The 20,666-nt window shown below is 35.2% G+C and overlaps 2 protein-coding genes across 3 annotated transcripts in view; both read left to right on the top strand.

The window, feature by feature from the left end:
- The first annotated feature begins 1,608 nt into the window (after positions 1-1,608).
- Positions 1,609-20,666, top strand: part of LOC140450407 (U-scoloptoxin(19)-Sm1a-like) — a 44,663-nt gene continuing 25,605 nt past the window's right edge. The window contains exon 1 of one of the 2 annotated variants that reach the window (XR_011952018.1): positions 1,609-2,024. Coding sequence is in view for 1 of the 2 variants with exons in the window: in XM_072544024.1 (XP_072400125.1) it covers positions 1,964-2,024 (61 nt within the window). In the remaining variant the exon portion in view is untranslated. The remainder of the gene's footprint in view (positions 2,025-20,666) is intronic. The other variant, XM_072544024.1, reaches the window with a different exon arrangement.
- On the top strand, positions 6,463-11,836 carry LOC140449919 (uncharacterized). Its single transcript, XM_072543335.1, has 3 exons — positions 6,463-6,563; positions 6,911-9,555; positions 11,724-11,836. The coding sequence occupies exons 2-3, from the start codon at positions 7,284-7,286 to the stop codon at positions 11,834-11,836; spliced, it is 2,385 nt and encodes a 794-aa protein (XP_072399436.1). The 5' UTR covers positions 6,463-6,563; positions 6,911-7,283.

Below are 20,666 nucleotides of genomic sequence, written 5' to 3'. Positions count from 1 at the left end.
AAATCTACGATTTACAGAGTTATTAAAGAAGAGAAATGTGGTAGTTTTCAAATGCCACGTAATGCTCCAGGGAAACCAAAATTTCAACTAGAATATCATTTTAAAGAAGGACTTCGACGGAAAGTGCATGAATTCTTCTTTAGACAAGAATTTCCAACATTGGATAAAGTTCTTGTCTCAGTTCGAGATGATAAGGATTACCCAGAAATGAGTCGAAGTACGTTATGGAAACTTTTAAAAGAAATAGGCTTCCGCTGGAAAAAGAATCCCAGAAAGTCTATTTTATTAGAAAGAAGCGATATTGTCATATGGAGAAGACATTTTCTAAGAACCATAAAGGAAATGAGAAATCAAAAAAGAAAAATATTTTATCTTGATAAAACATGAATCAACGAGGGTCATACACCAAATAAATTTTGGCAGGATGAAACTGTTACAAGTCAAAGGCACGCTTTTGTAAATAACTTCTACTATATAATAAATAACTAACTACTAAAATCTACTAGTTTAAACCCACCATGAGGAAAGGGACGCAGGCTGATAATAGTACACATTGGCAGTTCAGACGGTTTTGTTGAAGGTGGTTTATTAACTTTTGAATCAACTCGTACCGGTGACTACCATGAAGACATAAACGCTGATGTCTTTCAAGAATGGTTCGAACAAATGATAGATCTTCTTCCTAAGAACTGTGTAATAGTAATGGATAATGCAAGTTATCACTCCAGACTTATAGAAGGACTGCCCACAACCAAGTGGTTAAAAAAAGACTTGCAGAATTGGCTGAGTTCAAAAAATATTACGTACCATCCCGGATCTATAAGAAAGGAACTTTATTCGTTGTGTGCCCTTCATAAAGAAAAATTTAAAAAATACGAAATTGATGAAATTGCCAAAAATCGTGGAATGACAGTACTTAGATCCCCACCATATCATTGTGAATTAAACCCGATTGAACTGGTATGGGCACAGATAAAGAGTGAAGTTTCAAGAAAAAATACCACTTTTAAAATTCATGATGTTAAACAGTTGTTTTTGGAGGCCGTAAATAATGTAAAACCTGAAAACTGGGAAAAGGCAGTAAATCACACTATTAAAGAAGAGGAAAAAATGTGGAAGCTGGACAATATTACTGATAAAACGATCGAGCCAGTTATTATAAATCTTGGTTCTGAAAGTTCATCTTCTGAATCTGATTTGGATTTGTAACAAGTAGCTGTAAGTTTTATATTAATATTTTTATTCATCTATTTAACATACCTTAGACGGTTTTAAAAACTCTTTTTCTCTTTTATAATTTTTAAAAATTAAAAAAAATGTGAATTTTTTAAAACCCTTTTTAATGTAGGCCAGTCAGTTCTAATATAGTGTGTGATAAAAGAGGTCACTTTTGTTTACATACACATAACACTTTATAACACTGAAATAATTCATTTATTTTTTACAATTATTCAAAGTAATTTTTCAATTAATCTTGAGCACGCCCATGGAGTGGTCGGAGCTACCAGTTAAAATTATGCTAATTACTCTCTCGTTCATAAAAATAAGCTATAAATAGTTCCACATATTTACCAATTAAATTTTACACAGAAAAAATAAACCAAACAAAATCATAACCATCGACGCCGCTGTCTTTGACTATCTTAAATATTAAAAAATGTAGTTTTTATAGGTAAATAGGTTTCTATGCCAATAAAAAATATAATAACAACAAACTATCAACGTTCGTTTTGACCTGCGATATGTTAAAATGCTTCATTCTGTTTATCGCTCGAACCCAGCTACTTAATTTCATTTTAGCTTGTTATCGCCATAATTAAAATAGATTTGCGGTGTTTACAATAACTAATTAACGTTTAATCAGATAATACCTATTCCGGCAACTCGGTATAAGTACGAAAACGGTATTACAAGTACTCATTGCATTTTTACGTCCTATACAAGATAGTGTTAAAGAAATAAGATGAAGGTTGCTTTTGTTTTAGCTTTGCTCTGCGTTGGATTGGTGATCGGAGTGAACTCAGGTAAATATAATATATCGTCATATCCCAGCGAAAAGTCACTAACTAACATTTTGATGTTATGGAGATATTTGAAATTAAAGATAAAATCTTCACTATACATCAGGTTTTTAAAATTTTCTATAACAAACTTTTTTAAGGTGCATTTACTGCTTTTAGATTTATTAATCTGAAGTTACTAATACTTTGAAGATACTTTACTATGTATTTTGTGCAATAGTATCAGTTAGTGATTTTTTGCATAAACAACAATAATGAGTTTTAGTAATAATTATTTATTACGTATAATATAATTAATATTATAATTATAAGTTATAATAAAAAAGAATATTAAAAAAGTTCCTCTTCTTCGTCATTCTCAACGGCTGGCTCGGTTATTGTATCTGGTATATTATTGGCTGTTGGTAGAGATGCATACCATCCATGCAGTTCCTCTGGTATAATTTCTTTTTTACATAATTTCATTAAATCCACCTTTTTTTTGTTACTAATAGGCAGTAGTTGATTATAAGCTCTTTTTATTTCATTCGCACCATTTTTCCGACCTGTTCCGCGTACATTCAGTTCAATATAGGGCTCTGTGTAACTGTACCGAAATTTTATTATGTCTGGATTTGATTTTTCATATCGTAAAGATTTGATTTCAAGCCATCTGACCGTGTTACCATTCTCATCTTTCAGACGATTTTTAATTGTGCGTTTTGAGAGATCTTTAATATCCAACATATCGGAAAAATGCAGCTGTTTGACATGGTATGGATTCTCAGAGCTTCGGTTTCTGTTTGATCTGGCTCTTTTCATTATGTTTATCCACTCCATAACAGAATTAACAGACACATGCCTTTTTTCCCTTTCAATGGCACTATGCATGCTGTCAACTTCCATGAAAGAATGTCCGGATTCTAGGTATTTCTGCTCTATGATTTCAATAGGAGTAGTTTGGGTCAAATAGAGCAGAAGCGCAGAGATGTGCCGATTGAGATTTTGATACCCACAAGTGTCTGAAAACACTGAAATCTCTTTGGAAGTCCATTAATCCACTGCATTAAAGCTGTACCAATTTCACTGCTGCCTCTTCTACCATTCACCTCAGACCACAGCATGCAATATGCTTCATTTGGAAACCGTGACTCGTAAACAGTGAAATTATAAAGGCAAAGTTTACGACAGTAATATAACAGAGACTCTTTACCAGACGGTATTTGGAGAACACTCTGTAAGTCAAGCGTTGCAGACATAAATATGGGGTCATTTTCAGATCTGATCTTATCTTCTTCTTTAGCAATTGTAATTCGTTTTGCATCCCTAAATTTATTACAGAGGGTGCATTGATCCTTTTTTGGCACAAAAAATGATAAATTGTAACACTCGCAAAAATTTTTTCTGTACTTTAAATGACTCACCGGAACTCGATTATTCTCGTTACAATGGACGGTATACAAGGAAAACATTTTTCTAATAGACAATTTTTCATCTAAGTAACATCTGTGAGTATTTTTCCTACAATAATGAGACTCTATTTTAGGAAACATCTCGATGTGTTATTTCACAATAGCCACATCTTCTGGTTTAATTTTATTATGAGGAGATTTTTTACCTCGTCTATCTTCTGCCGTAAAAACACCATCGTTAGAACCCTTAAAGGCTTTATTAATAGGACCGTTACTAATATTAAGAGTTTTTTTAAAGAAATTCTGACATACTCGATATTTCTTGTCATTGCTCACAAGAAAGTATGCTCTGCTGCACTTTCTCTTTTTATAAATTGAAACATTTGCCAAAGGTCTCGCCGGTTTTTTTGTTTGAACCATTTTTAAAATGAAATCTTTCTGTCGTTTATAATTAGAAAGAGACCAGTACTTTTTACAAATGCTGATCCTATCCACTTCCGAAAAAATTTGACCACATTTAAATTTACAAGAATGACAGTTTGCTGGTTGTGGAATCTTTGCTGGCTTTATACCTTTTTTTGTTTTATAGGGCAAACAGTTAAACTTATTTTTCTTCTCAATATTTTTTGACCATTTAGAGGGATCAGATTTTCTACATCGAGAAGAAACTTTCTTTAGAGGTGTATTCTCATCATTATTCCCAACAAAATTATTTATGTCGCTTGTTTCTTTTATATTAGTTAATTCTTCATACTGCATAGAGTCATTACTACTTTCTGAGATATCAGTTTGAACCCAGTCTTTATCTTTAACGGAGTCGTCTTCTAATTCATCCTACAAATAAGTATTTATTACTTATTGTTTTTGAAACTAAATTAACAGCAGAAATGATATTTCAAATAATTGATTTCACCTAAGTCAGTGAAAACATTAATAACCAGTAGATGAACATGAAATACGGCGATACCGTGGAATAATCAGCTATATTTTTGCTAAGAATATTTTTTTCGATAATATGCTTACTTTTTTATTTACTTGCGAAAAACTGCCTGAAAACCAGTTTTTTTTTTGTTGAAAAATAAACATTTTCACTCACAAATAACTCGAAAAATGATTGACAGTAAAAAACTCTATAGAGCAAAAGTTACTTAGAATTAGTCAATTTATCCACGATTATTTTAAACGTATATTTTTCACCCCCGAGAAGGGGTGACTTTTACCTTCCAAGTAAAAGCAACCAACAGCACACACTCCAAAAAGTAGATAGATAGGGTTCCTTCTGGAGCGGAAGTGACGTCACACGTCGATCGTCAAGCGTACGTATCCTCATGGGTCAAGGCCACGCCCCCCTCGTGACGTAGGAACGTGCCTAGGGTCTCGAGGCCACGCCCCTCGACCAATGGTGACGTAGGAACGTACCTCGTGTCTCTAGACCACGCCCCTCGGCCAATGGTGGCGTAGGAACGTCCCCCCATGTCTTGCTGACCAATGGTGGACGTCCTCGTGACGTCGGAACGTGTCGTCGACCAATGGCAGCATAGCAGCGTCAGTGGTGGGAATAGCAACACCCCCAGCGACCAATGACAGCTCAGAATTTGAATAAACATCATAGAAATGGCGGTATAGCGATGAGGGACCAATGGTGACATAGTAACGCCCTCCTCGTGACGTCGGAACGTGTCGTCGACCAATGACAGCATAGCAGCGTCAGTAGTGGGAATATCAGGCCAATGGTGGCATAGTAACGCCCTCCTCGTGACGTCGGAACGTGTCGTCGACCAATGACAGCCTAGCAGCGTCAGTAGTGGGAATATCAGGCCAATGGTGGCATAGTAACGCCCTCCTCGTGACGTCGGAACGTGTCGTCGACCAATGACAGCATAGCAGCGTCAGTGGTGGGAATAGCAGGCCAATGGTGACATAGTAACGCCCTCCTCGTGACGTCGGAACGTGTCGTCGACCAATGACAGCATAGCAGCGTCAGTGGTGGGAATAGCAGGCCAATGGTGGCATAGGCACGTCCCCCAATGTCTTGCTGACCAATGGTGGACGTCCTCGTGACGTCGGAACGTGTCGTTGACCAATGGCAGCATAGCAGCGTCAGTGGTGGGAATAGCAACACCCCCAGCGACCAATGACAGCTTAGAATTTGAATAAACAACATAGAAATGGCGGTATAGCGATGAGGGACCAATGGTGACATAGTAACACCCTCCTCGTGACGTTAGAACGTTTTCCTCGACCAATGATGCCACAGAAACGTGTCCTCGACCAATGGCGGACATCCTCGTGACGTTGGAGGCCAATGGTGTGCATCAACGGCCAATGAGAAAGACGTGCATCGACTAATGGTGGAGTCGTACCACAATATTAACGAAAAGACGCCCCCAGTCCCCCCATTCCCCGAAAAGACGCCCCCAGTCCCCCCATTCCTCCCGAAAAGACGCCCCCCCCCAATAATAACGAAGCTACACGTCCAACGTAACCAATGAGAACGATGTACAATCGCTGGTCGGTGACTGCGTTCTATGAATTGACAAAGAGAAGAAGACGAACGACAGACAAAGAGAGCAATTTTTCCTCGTATTTTTTGTAATTAAAACCTACAACCATTAGCGTAAAACTTCTAAATTTTTTCAATTTATATTTTACGAGTTACCTCGTATATATTTTATCGATTACCATAATAACAAAAATTCGTTTATTTTTCAATTTATACTTTACATGATCAGTTGAAATCTTTATAAAATAGATCTTGCTACTGAGAATAATGACATCATCGGATACGCCGGCTATTAAAAATGTCTCACGCGATCACGATATATAGCCGGAAACACGTGCACTTTGGAATTCTAGTTAATGTGAGATAAAATATATTCGCATGGAGGCAGGAAGCAGGTGCACATTCCGTTGTATTTAATAATTAAGCCCGGCATGTGATGCATAAATGAATAGTCTTACGAAATATTGCGCAACATAGTTTTAGCGTGGGAGAGGCAGTTAGATAAAGAGCAGATGCACTACATATCGTCAGTTCAATTCTGATCATCCTTCAGACAAGTTGTGTGTTTTGTGCAGCGTCAGCAATTATACAAAGTACCGTTCGGAGAAGTTCTGTGTTTGTGAAGTGCCGGCAATTATATATACAAAAGTAAGTTTTATAATACTTAACCTTTTTTATATCATTTAGAATTCATCATTATCTTTACTAATTTCCAATTCTTAATAATTTTTCTGATTTAAACATTTTATTCAAATTACTTGGTTATATTCTCCGTTCTAAAAAAAAAAATGTTTGTAAATAGTGCGGTATTTGTAATTTTTTGTTTCTATGAAAGTTTTGTTAGTTAAAACTATTTCATTGTTAAATTAAAAAATATACATATTATAATAGATAGAATTTTTGTAAAATAATATTGCTACTCAAAGATATTTCACTGTTAAATTGCTAGTCAAAGATATGTTACTGTTAAATTAAGAAAATATATATTGTTGCAGATGGACCTAAAAAAGATTAATGCATCCTCTCTGCTTACAGAGAAGACAATCAAGCCAATTAGAAAGCTAAACAGCCTACCCGTAGGAGTACCCCAGAAGATAATTGCGGCAAGAGAAGTCGATACGAAATTTGGGAAATCCATCCTTATTGAATTAGAAAAGGAGGTGACGTTCTTGCCGCAAAGGGTGGTTGAACTCTACAGGCCGCATTTGGAACATTTCAGCGAGGGAAAGTACAGCTTGGTGTTCCGAGGAAACGTTGCCACTGGAAAGGTGCAGCCAGCCGCCTCGTTTGAAATAATAGAAAATTAGAGGATAAAAAAAAAATATTGGTGAGTTTTTCATTTATTGATTTATTGCTTTTTACTTAATCATGAGTAACATTGGTGATCTTAGTAGTGACATTGTACAACATTTAATTCAAGCGCGTGATGTTTTGTTTCGAAATTATACACCGCGAGAAGCGAATATTTGGTTAAATCACATTAAAAGACATTTGACTTTGTTTACTAAAGCGATTCGGTGTGGGGACTTGGAATTAGCTAAATTACGGCAACTACAGACAAACGCGGGGCATTTAAAGACAATTAAATCGGAAATTCAAAATTTCGGTCTTCGCGTGGGTGGTGGAATTACTAAACATCGTCGGGTTAAATGGGAAGATGTAAATTCCGCATTCAAGAGTAGAATCAGAACAGGTATAATTATTAATCTAGGACACAAAGATTTAATGCAATTTTTCGGGGATTGTTTTAAGTTATTTAGAATTCGAATTAAAAACATTTTAAAAAAATTAAATATGATAAAATGTAATATGACATTATGTGGAGAATTTATTAGAAAATCAAATCAAGGAGGTGATATTAACCAATTTAAATATTTTAATACCAAAAACGAAGCCATAGACGCAGGAACGGACTTGGTTTTATGGTTTCACACAAACATAGTCGATAAATTAATGTCTAAGCTATCAGAATTTGAAGAAACGGGATCAGGGTGGGCTTTGAAAAAAATAGTTTCTTTAGAAGTCAATATAAATAAATATGAAGTGGGAAATGGAGCTTCGTCGTTCATTAGACTACCAGAACAAATCCAAAAGAAGCACGCATGTATTAATATCAAAAACGATGATGAAGCATGCTTTTTTTGGAGCATAGTTTCAGCGATTTATCCAGCTAAATGCAGTTCAGATCGTACATCTTCATATCCACATTATGCGACTGTCTTAAATATCGATGGGCTAGAGACACCTATGACTATAAAGGGTATTTCAAAATTTGAAAAGTTAAATAATATTTCTGTAAACGTGTACGGGTTAGAAATGAATGTTGCTAAAGAGAGAACATTTTACGTAACAACGCCGGTAAGGCTATGCAAAACCAAATTAACTAAACATGTAAATTTATTGATTGTACAAGATAAATATTTTCCAAAATTGAATGACTACGAAGCACCTATGGCTCACGATGAATCTGTAGAAATTAAGTATCATTATTGCATGATTAAAGATATGTCTCGACTTATGTCCAGGCAGTTAAGTAAGAACCGTAATAAAAAATTTTTATGTGATAGGTGTTTGAATTATTTTAGTAGTTTTGACAGATTAAATGATCATGCAAAATACTGTGAGAAAATTAATGAATGTAAAGTTTCTTTTCCATCATATCAGAATGTTGAATTTAAAAATCATATTTATAAACAAACAACTCCTTTTGTAGTCTATGCCGATTTTGAGTCAATGTTGAACAAAGTTAAAAACAGTCCATTAAAATGCAAAACAATTAAGTATCAGCAGCATAAAGCCTTTAGTGCAGGTTATTACGTAAAATGCTCTTACGATGAATCTCTGTCGTTTTACCGAAGTTACGCAGGTGAAGATTGCATGGAGTGGTTTGCCAAGGAAATGACGTTGTTGGCGGCATTTGTGCAAGGAAAAATTAAAGATATTGTACCTATGAATGTCACACCCAGTTTTAATGCATCTAATTGTCACATTTGCGAAAAAACGTTTTCAGATAAGGATGTAATTGTTCGTGATCATGACCATTTTACCGGAGATTTTCGAGGACTCGCACACCAAGTGTGTAACTTAAATTTCAAAAAACTTTTCGTTGTCCCAATTTTTTTTCATAATCTTAGCGGTTACGATTCGCATATGATGATTAGAGATCTTGCGAAAAATGGTAGTATCAGCTTACTACCAATAAATAAGGAAAAGTATATTTCATTTACAATATACGATTCTGAGGTCAGTATTAAGTTGAGGTTCGTTGATTCACTGAGATTTTTAAATTCATCATTGGACAAGTTGGCTGCCACATTGCAACCTGAGGATTTAAGATATTTAGCTAGCGAATTTCCAAATACCACTCCCGAACAAATGGAATTATTGAAACGAAAAGGCATATTCCCATACGAATATATTGAGTCTTTCAATAAATTGAATGAAACGCAACTACCATCAATTGATAAATTTTACAGCTCATTATCGGGTGAACACATCTCCAAAAATATGTATCATCATGCTCAGAATGTTTGGCAGTCATTCGGTATTAAAAATATTTTGGAATATAGTATGTTGTACATGAAAACTGATATTATGTTACTGACTTGCATTTTTGAAAATTTTCGACAAAAATGTCGAAGTACATACAGTCTTGATCCTGCATGGTACTATACCATGCCTGGATTTTCTTGGGATGCAATGCTTAAATATACTGGATGTAAACTTGAACTGCTGAATGATATCGATAAAATCATGTTTATTGAGAAAGCTATCCGAGGTGGTATAAGTCAAGTAAGTAATCGGTATTCTGAGGCAAATAACAAATACATGCATAATTATGATCCATCAAAGCCTAGTAAATATGTGCTATATTTAGATGTCAACAATTTGTATGGTTGGGCAATGTCTCAATTCTTACCATATGGGGGTTTCGAGTGGGTCGATACCAATATTGATGTCTTGTCTATTCCTGACGATGGAGATACAGGATACATACTACAAGTGGATTTGGAATACCCAGAACACTTGCATGACTTACATCGAGATTTACCGTTTTGTTGCGAACATCGTGTGCCACCAAGAAGTAAGCTTCCAAAACTTATGACCACCTTGTACCATAAAAAAGAGTACACTTTGCATTATCGCAATCTAAAACAAGCTCTGAATGCAGGACTCAAACTAACAAAAATCCATAAAGTGTTGAAATTCAAACAGAGCGCTTGGCTTAAGCCATATATCGATCTTAATACAAAATTGCGAACTGCAGCAACTACAGCATTTGAAAAAGACTTGTACAAGTTAGCCAACAACGCCATATTTGGTAAAACGATGGAAAACATTAGGAAACATCGCATTGTAAAACTTGTATCAAAATGGGATGGAAGATATGGAGCGAAAAATTTGATTGCTAGTCCAAGATTTCATAATAGAACTGTGTTTAATGAAAATTTAATGGCAATCGAACTTAACAAAACAGAGCTCATTTTCAACAAACCATTGTACATCGGCATGTCAATTTTAGATATATCCAAAGTGTGTATGTACGATTTTCATTATAACTTTATGCTGCCATATATGGGAGTTGAAAATTGTAAGCTAATGTATGGGGACACTGATAGTTTTATCTATGAATTAAAATGTGATGACGTTTACAGAGATGTTATTAAAGCAAATTTATCCAAATTCGATACATCAGACTATTCTGAGAATAATATTTATGGAATACCTCAAGTCAACAAAAAAGTTCTCGGAATGATGAAAGATGAGGCAAACGGTCGCATTATGACTCATTTTGTCGGACTTAGATCTAAAATGTATTCGTTTAAGATTAGTACGACGGATGAGGATCGAAATGCATTGTGGGATAAATACAAGAATAATATGGATGATGCAAATATTGAAAGACTTGCAAATAATTTAGGCGTCACAAAAAAATCCAAGGGTGTAAAATATTCAACGGTAAAAAATGACATTACTTTCGATGATTATGTTAAGTGTTTAAACGAATTTACAACTAAAAGTGTTTCCCAATCAACGTTTCGTTCCTACGCCCATGATCTTTTTACAATAACACAAGAAAAAATTGCATTAAGTCCGTATGACGATAAACGTTACTTGCAACAAAATTCTCATGACACTTTACCTTGGGGTCATTATGAAACCACAATGATTGAGTAAAAACAAAAATTAATAAATGAAAACATAACCAATTTTTTTTTATAGCTTTATCAATCTCCACACGAAAATGGACTGGCTATTTGTTAAATGAATATGTAGAATGATAATTGTAATTTAGTGAAAATCAACATTTGTAATTATTATAAGTAGAAAATAAAAACTCTAAAAAATATACATTGTTTTCCTGTAATTTTAAGTCTCAGCTTATCTTTTCCAGCGTTGTGAGACATTCAACGTGAAAATAAAAAAAGACATGTTTGCATAAATAGCATTTATTTTGATTATTACATAAAATCATTTACAACTTTAATTTTATAATAATATAAATATTCTCTTAAAGCATTACTTAACAAAGTGTCTGTGGAAATTTCGCAAAACGCAGTTAGAGCTTCAAGTGGTCCATATAAACTGCTTCTGCTGCAAAAGTTTGATTGTATCAAATCGATAACATTTCTATAATAAGCATGAAAGTGTAAATTATCCAATAACGATACACGATGACACACCAGACTGCTGTTTACTTCTAGGATTTGGTTGACATCCCTTTCATCTAGATAGTATTCCAGACTATGCTTTTCAATAACAAGGAACTTGGTTGAATCATACACTATTTGTTTAATTTTACAATAGTCTCCACACTGAAACTCGATAGGATTGTAATCATCTTGAGAGGTGCTGTTAAAGAAATCGCAAATCTTCTGCTTAAAAATTCCGATTATATCATCCCACTCGAACGTGTTTAAACTAATTCTTGCATTCTTGTTGTGCTGACACAAAATAATGGTTGATGAAAAATCACGAGCTGGAGAAAGGCCAACTTTGATTATACACTTGTCAAGCGGAAAGGATGCTTCTAGTAAATAATATGGTTCATTTTTGGCTGCTTCTTCGAATTTCGCCAAAACTCTATCTAATTCAGCATCATAATCGATATCATCTGATGGTGAATCAGCAGCTACCACCATATCGTCTGATGAACTATAACCACTATCTTGAGAACTCATATTGATGAACTGGCAGGAACAACTGGGCATGAGCTTGCAGCATTTATGAAATTTATACTTTTTGTCACCCCCCACTCATTTAGTGTATATCTACGCGGTGTATGTAAAAGTAGATCCTAAATGATATCTTTAACGTTAATCCAACTATTATGGCTACTATCGAATCCCAACCATTGAACATACATCTTATTTCCACGTCTGCGCAGTACTTTCTCTACTAAATATATGTCTTTATTTTTTGTTTTCTGTAATTCTTCTTCGTAGAATGCTCCTTTGATAGGCGCTCCAGTCATATCTTCAATCAAGTATGTTGTGGGATTCGTTATTTTAATTTCAGTAATTTTAAACAGTTCTGTTGTCCAATTCGGTTTATATCCCTTATCGAAAATGTGTTTATTTTTACTAATGCGAACCACGTCACCAACTTTCAATTTTCTTGGACCGGCAATTTTCAAGTGAGTATAATATTTTCGTAAAATGTCATTTTCGTTAGATTTATTAACATCAATAGGTCTAAGTCGAATTTTGCTGTGTTTCGTGTTGTTGTACTCTTTTGTAATTTGAGGCAAGATATCAATCCATTTGTAAGTTCCATTAAGACTGAAATACTTGTAAAGTTTTTCCTTCAATGTTCGAATAACTCGTTCACATATGGCTGCTTTTTTAACACTAAAGGTATTATAGTGATTAATACTATGCTTTTTCATGAGATTTTGAAACTTGGAATTGAAAAATTCTGTGCCTTGGTCTGTTTGTAAATTTTTCGGACATCGTCGAGTATGAGCGAGAATATCCGAAAATGTTCGAGTAATTTCCTCCCCTGTTTTCGTCTTTAATGGTCGAGTCCACACAAACTTTGAAAAACAATCAATTACAACAAGAATGAGCTTGTAAGATTTATTTTGACTGGCATAAGGTCTCATCTCAGCAAGGTCCATTTGCCACAAATCGTCTAGTCCTTTAATGATTGTTCGTCGACGAGGATAATTTTTTCGTGCAGGCTTGTGTAGCTCGTTAACTAGTTGTATCTTCTCCTCGGTAAATGCCATGTCTAGCTTCCAACGATTCGATTCTTTGAACTAACGCTAATTCGTTGTTCCGTTGGCTTTATTATGTAAGAGGTAATCTTCCATTACATTAAGACGCTCATCTAAATCATGTGAATTAAGATCCGCCGTTTTAATCTTTTTTTCTATTTCCAACGTTTTCATCATAATTTGTGCATTTTGGTTGGCGGCATCTGTAATATTCTTCGTCATTTCTTGTTTAAATATATCAAGATCATTTTTAAATTCATGCATTTGTTTTGATAAATCAGATATTTTCGAAGCAGTCATTTTATTCTCATCAGACAACTCGTTAACTTTTTTACTTAAATTAACTTCTATTTTACTAATGGAGTTTGAGATTTTTTGTTCGAGTTGAGTATCTTTTTGAATTCTATTTTTTTGTATCAAATTAATCTCTTTTCTTAGAAAAGTTTTCGCACGAACAATGCTGTCATCTACATATTTCTTATTGGAAAGATGATTACCTGCTACAGGAGGATCTCGTGTAATGTCTTTATGTACTTCATGTATCTGGTTTTGTAAATCCAAAATGGATTGCTTTAAGCCTTCACGTAGCTTTTTAACAACTTGTTCATTAGAACGGTAATGATGACGACCAAACTTGTCAACACTCATGTTGGAAATGATGTTCCAATAATCCAAACATTAATATATAATATCTGCTTCACGTAATTCGTTGATAATGGCAACAATTTCGTTATTGTGAGATGTGTTTCCTGCTTCTTGGGAAGCAACCAGCAATTTGAGTCTGTCGCATAGTTCGTTTGGATCATCCCAATATACATATTCAATAGGATTATCGTTGTAGATCAAATGAGAATTATCGACGAGCCCTGACCCTTTGGAGCTAGATGGTGAAGATAACGATGTTCGAGGAGACGTTGTCATCGATGATGAACGAGTCGTTTTTGCTAAACGAACAAGACCTTCGAAAGGTTGTCTCTTTAATGCAGTAGATCGAGTTTTCGGTGGCGATTTCTTTGTTGTTTCATCGGTAGGTTTAAATAGCGGTTTGATAATATGATGATATTTTTTCCCAGTTGCACCTTTAAGACGACCTTTGGAATCCAGATGAACTTCTGTACTATTTAATAAACTTTTATAGTGCTTTAAATCTGTATCATTATAATCTTCAGGGTTATCATAGAAAATTAGTTGGTATAGACCTGGCGTTCCCGGCACCCATCCTCCTTCCCCACTACCATCACTGATGACTTGTATACTACCTTTGTTTTTGTTAAAGTTTATTCGTCGTTTACCCAACATCCAGCCAATTTCATCATTGTAAATAGGTCCGTAGTTTTTATCAATTTTATTATCTTTCATCCAAAATTCTTTTATATACTTATGGCTCATTGGAGGATATTGCTCGATATATTCATCAATAGCCTCTTTCGAAACATTATTAGGATCAAATATATCATGTTCGTTAACTTGATCGATTGATACTGCATCGGAAAATACATCGTCATCTCTGGCTTCTTTTTTTATCTCTTCCTCCGTTTTCACCTCTTCTTTTTTAACGTGTCTAAGCTTGTTATTAATAGCATGATGCAACGTTTTTGACGATTGCGCAATATCTGTTAGAGGTTTAGCTATGGGCTTAAAGAGTTTATTTAGCGACTCATCTTGTTCTGTTTTACCTAACTTTAATGCCAAATACTTTTTGCGAATGACACGAGCTAGTTCGGCAACTTTACGCGTGCGCGCAGCTACCTCTTTGTCTGACATATTGTTATACAATGCGTGTTTTTCAACCATACCTACAGTTTTATAAACTTGTCGAAACCTTTACGATATCGTCCGTTAGAAATATCGAAATCCTTAACAATGACGAATGTACCGTATTTGTCCTTCCAACATTCGGAACAAAATTGTTTAAATTGCTCAAATGTCATATCAGGTGATACGTGGTCATCAAAGACGTGTTTCAAATTGAGCTCATCTTGCTTAAACAATACAATAAGATTCGCATTATCACGTAAAAGTTGTTTGCCTGCTCGACTGTATGATTGACATAGGTATGCACAATCAATGCCTTTATGTCTACCCATACAGTAATATTCACGTATTGTTTGTTGTGGATCCGTTGATACGTCATCAAATATGAATATTGAGTTTGGTTTAGCTTTACTTGGGCTTATAACATCATCATTATCTTTAAATGGAAAATAACCTACTTCTTTCACAGACTCCAACACTTCCTTCAAAAATTGATACTTGGGCTGAAACAACGACTTTGAATAAACGTAAACATTTTTGAATTTAGCGCCATTCAGGTCAAAAAGTAATGCCAACATAACATTAGTTTTTCCACATCCGCTTGGACCACATATGATAGCACGAAATGAATGTGGTAGCAATGCACCATGTTTGCTGGTTCTTGTCACGTTGTCGACAAAATCCAAGTTTTCCACTGCTAGTGTCTTGTCTTGTTGAATGACCTTCATCTTGTGATTGAGATGTATTTTGTACACATGGTTATATAAAGACATTTTTCAAAAAGCGATTCATTTCAATGTTGATCGTTCAAGGTGAAGGAGTGTTGAATTCTCTGATCAATAGTCTACCGTTTGAATTGCATGCTCCTGGTTACCAATATCTAGGACCTGGAACTAAATTACAGAAACGTCTAGCTCGTGGAGATCCGGGGATAAATCCGTTAGATCGAGCTGCGAGAGATCACGATCTCGCATATTCCCAAAGTAATTCATTGAAAGATCGACATAAAGCAGATTGGGTGTTGGAAAATAAAGCGTGGGAACGAGTTAAAGCAAAAGACGCATCTTTGGGTGAAAAAACCGCTGCCTGGTTAACTACTACAGCAATGAAAGCTAAACGAAAACTGGGTATGGGTATGAAACGTGGTAAAGGTGTTGGTTCATTTAAGCGACATGTGTTACAGCCAATTATCAAAACATTGAAACGTGCTCCTCCGTCACCAAATCTGCGTAAATCCGCTCTACTTGCACTTGCAGCAGCTAGAACAGCCGTTAAGAATGTAGGTGGGAAGAAAAATGTACGTGTTCCAAGAATTATTCCATTTGAACCAAAATCTGGTGGGATTTTACCTTTAATCCCAATCTTTGCAGGCCTATCAGCTCTCGGAAGCCTCGCTGGGGGCGCAAGTGCGATAGCGAAAACTGTTATCGACACAAAGAATGCTCAAAAGAAACTAGAAGAAGATAAACGTCACAACAATGCAATGGAACATCTAGGCAAAGGATTATACCTGCGAAAAAACGCTAAAGGTGGCTTTGGATTATATTTAAAAAAGACAAAAAACTTCCGCTGAAGCTACCTAATAGGCCTTTAACCAATGTGGATTTAAATAGATTTGTTAAACTACTTAAAATTTCAAATTTCCGCGGCGTGTTCATGCGAGATAATTTACCACGTAGCCCTCGTAAACATGAATGTGCTATTATTAATCTCGACATTTCCACAAACCCCGGTACACATTGGGTAGCTTACAGAAAGATAAACAACGATATAGAGTACTTTGATTCATATGGTTGCTTGAAACCACCGCGAGAACTAGTATCCTACTTGAACGGTGGAAGAATTTTCTACAATAACGATCAATATCAAAGTTATAACCAAATTAACTGTGGACATCTTTGTTTAAAGTTTCTCTACAATGGAACCATCTAACGATATATTGAGAAGTGCCATTTGCATTTTTATGAAAAATATAACGAGCGTTGTTTGGTATGAACTACCTCAAGATATTCGTCGCGCACTAGAAGATTATTTACCCTGCAAGAAAGACTATGATAGACATGAATGGAGTGATGTTTGCGGCATGTATATGGAAAGTAGATGTGTATTTTGTAATGTGTCATATTATGAGAAAAATTTGTAACAGTATAAGAATAAATAAAGGAATTTTTAACATATTTTGCTATTTAATTTCATACACCTATTCAAATGTATCAGTCATGTCTCGATTGTTGACCTTGACAAGTACTTCCAACGAGTTTTCGTTTACTCCTCAAGTACCTCTTGTGCTTGACCCTAACCGACAGTATTATGTAGCAGTGTTGGGATTTCATACATTTAATTCGATTCCAAACATCGATGGCGAAAAGTTTTACTACTACGAGAAAAATGATCGAAAAAAGTTGTGTAGCATCGATATTCCGTCTGGATCTTATGAAATTACCGATATCGAAACGTATATTTATAACGCATTAATCGATAAATATAATTCGATTCGAGATAATGAGTTCATCTTAAGACCCAACAACAATACGCTCAAGTGTGAAATCTTTAGTCAAGATCATGCTGTTACTTTCGAGAAAGATGACAGTCTCGGCAAAATATTGGGTTTCTCATCAAACAGAATATTGGTGCCAGGAAAAATGCATTCTTCGGACCAACCTGTAAACATTATAAAAGTATCGAGCCTACTTTTTGAATGCAACATTACCGAAGGAGCCTTTTACGAGGACAGACCTGCGCACACCGTTCTACATTTTCCGATAAGTGTTGATCCTGGTTTCTCTATTGACGAACGTCCTCATAATCCTATATACATACCAGTAAGCAATAGCATACGTGAAATTGCCAACATTACCGTTAGCGTACTCGATCAAGATTTAAGACCAGTCAACTTTAGAGGAGAGAAAAGTACACTTCATTTGGATTTTAAGGAAACGATATAGATGGGTTTAATTATAAAACAAAGCTCTACGCATCAATATCCATTAGTCTCACGCAAATCTTACAAGCGACGTGACGTGTCTGCTGTCAATAAAGCCTTTCTTGTTTCCATTGGATTACAGCTAAAAGATGTCAAAACGTCAATACATTCGACGACAGGTTCAGGAACCTCAACCACCTATTTTAGATCTGTACCAGAAACCTCAGTTCGACGATACTATTAGAAAAGAAGAATTTCGTACATATACACCTTACATCAAGTCATTTAATAATAGCGACGTTGTCGAGTTTATCATCAATCAATCAGATGCATTTTTTGCCATACACGAAACACTTTTGGAAATTAAAGGAAGTATAAAGAAAGTGGGTACTGGAACTGTTTCTCTTGCACCGAATGCTGGAGCCTTCTTGTTTGATACATGTACATACATCCAAAGTTCACACGACATGGAAATAGTTCGAGATCCTGGTGTAGTTAGCACTATTCGCAGTTTGTTGTGTTACACTCCTGACGATTCCAAGTATCTCAGTACTGCAGGATGGAACTATCCCAATAATCCACATTTATCGGGAGACAGCTTTAGTTTACTGATTCCGATAAAACATATTTTCAACATTTTCAACGATTACAATAAATTAACCTATGGTCGTCAAGTGTTTCGATTTGTTCGAGCACGTAATGATAGAGACAGTATTTTAGTGGAAGAACCTAATGCCACAACAACAACAACAGTGTCTTTAACTGTTACCAGCATGGAACTGAAGGTCAAACATGTCTTTCCGAATGACGATGTGAAAATTGACCTAATGACTCCGATTAAGAATAATACGCCGATAACCATACCTTTCCGTAAATGGGAACTTAATGAACTACCTTCACTTACGGCTGGATCCCGACGTGAGATATGGAGTGTAAAGACAACTTCAGCTGTTGAACGTCCACGCTATGTCATTGTAGCTTTTCAAACTTCTAAACGAGATGACATTCACGCCAATCCAACGTTATTCGATAACATTAAGGTGTCCAGCGTACGAGTGGTTATTAATGGTGAATATTGGCCTAACGAGAGAATGCAATTGGATTTTGCGAAAAATGATTATGCTATAGCTCACTACAACTATACCCAATTCTTTCCCAGTTATACTCATTCGTCAACAAAACATCCAATCTTGGATTATAATGCTTTTAAAAAATATGCTTTGTTTACTTTCGACTGCTCCAAACAGGATGATACGTCATTTAGATCGGGAACCGTTGATATTAAGTTGGAAATCGAAGCAGATGAAGGTTTTCCTGCAGGCACTCGAGCGTACTGTTTAATTGTCCACGACAGTCTACTCGAATACTTTCCTCTAACTGAAGTTATCAAAAATATCATTTAACTTGACTTATTCAATCATATCCAATTCAGTATACTATCAGCCATCATGAGGATCGCATTAGTTGACATTCAAGGATTCACCGTAGATGGGTGGTTTGTTCCCAAAGAACTTAGCATTGAAATTGGCTTTAAACATTGCCATTATATATTTAAACCTCCACAACCGTTTGCTACATTAAGTAATCAAGATAAGAAGACTGCTGTGTACTTGGAGAAAAACGTGCATGGTCTTCGGTATTCTAATGGAGATGTTAAATATTCAAAAATAAATAAAATACTGGAATCTAAGTTGTTGTATGCAGCTGACTACATCTACGTTCGCGGAGAACAACAAGCAGAATTTTTAAGATACAAATGTTATATGCTTGACGTCTGTCCCATAATTATTGATGTTTGCAAGTTTGATGATTCTCCATACTCCACTGGAGGCTTTGCTCCACATGAATACAACTGCCACGCTACTGGACTATTTTCCTGCTCCTCGATAAATGTGGATCACCTCCGTCAATGGCTGTGTAACAAAATATTACCTATATAAATTGGATTTTTTTAAATAAAAGATTAAAAGTTTTATTTTAGTTTTATTTTAACAGTTTTACATATTTATTTTAATGCAAGATGATTCGCATTTACGATTTACAAGAAATTTTTTAATGATATTAATCGCTATAAAGGCATTTATTACGAATATAATACTTAAGAGTATAATCGATAAACCATATTGATCGATGTCATCATTATTAGTTTTGTACCATTTTGAATCACTTTCGGTGTTATTTGGGGATATTAGCTTGATCTTATAGAATGCTCCTCCTGATTTTGGTATCGCTTTGAAAAATACTGGAAGCTGTCCATAATTCACCACTTCATGATCCATTAGAGTCCAGTTCGGTCGATTACAATCAGTTTTTTCATCATTAAAACATATCGCCTGGTTCTTAACGTTGTTTGGAACGTTTGTATAAAGGACATTGTTAACAATAGCTGTAAGGATGATGAATGAGGTTGTTAGTGGAGGCATCTTGTCGGTTGAATTCTTTTTAACGGGTATTGTGTTGTTTTTGGTAACTTTCTTTCTGACAAATTAAACTCTGCAAATCGTTTTTCAATTGCAGTTCTATCTTCGTACCACTGTATATCGGCTTTTAACTTTTGTATTTTTTCGTACAACTCTTCTAATCTACACCGTATGGAAGTCATCGATGAAATAAATGTCTTTCGCTCCAAAAGCCAATATAAATAATATTCTTAGTCACCCCCACTACCCTGGTATAATAAATAGAAATAAATGTTTTAATTCTTTATTCAAAAATACTGCTATTTAATTCACTAATTGTATCTTCCTTATAATAATACAAATATTCCCTTAATGCTAAACTTACAATACTAGTATCACAAGAAGCCTCACAAAATGAATATAAAATGTCTATTGGTTGTAAATCGTTTTTGAAT

The sequence above is a fragment of the Diabrotica undecimpunctata genome, chromosome 9 (genome assembly GCF_040954645.1).
Source record: "Diabrotica undecimpunctata isolate CICGRU chromosome 9, icDiaUnde3, whole genome shotgun sequence".
NCBI lineage: Eukaryota > Metazoa > Arthropoda > Insecta > Coleoptera > Chrysomelidae > Diabrotica > Diabrotica undecimpunctata.
Note: the sequence above shows the minus strand (reverse complement) of the source record. Positions and strands in the feature narration are given on the sequence as shown.

Excerpts from the sequence above, each read along its gene's own strand:
- LOC140449919 (XM_072543335.1), top strand. The coding sequence starts at position 7,284 with ATGAGTAACATTGGTGATCTTAGTAGTGACATTGTACAACATTTAATT. Across the intron at positions 9,556-11,723 it reads TTTTCGACAAAAATGTCGAA|TCTCCACACTGAAACTCGAT; the intron begins GTACATACAGTC and ends ATTTTACAATAG.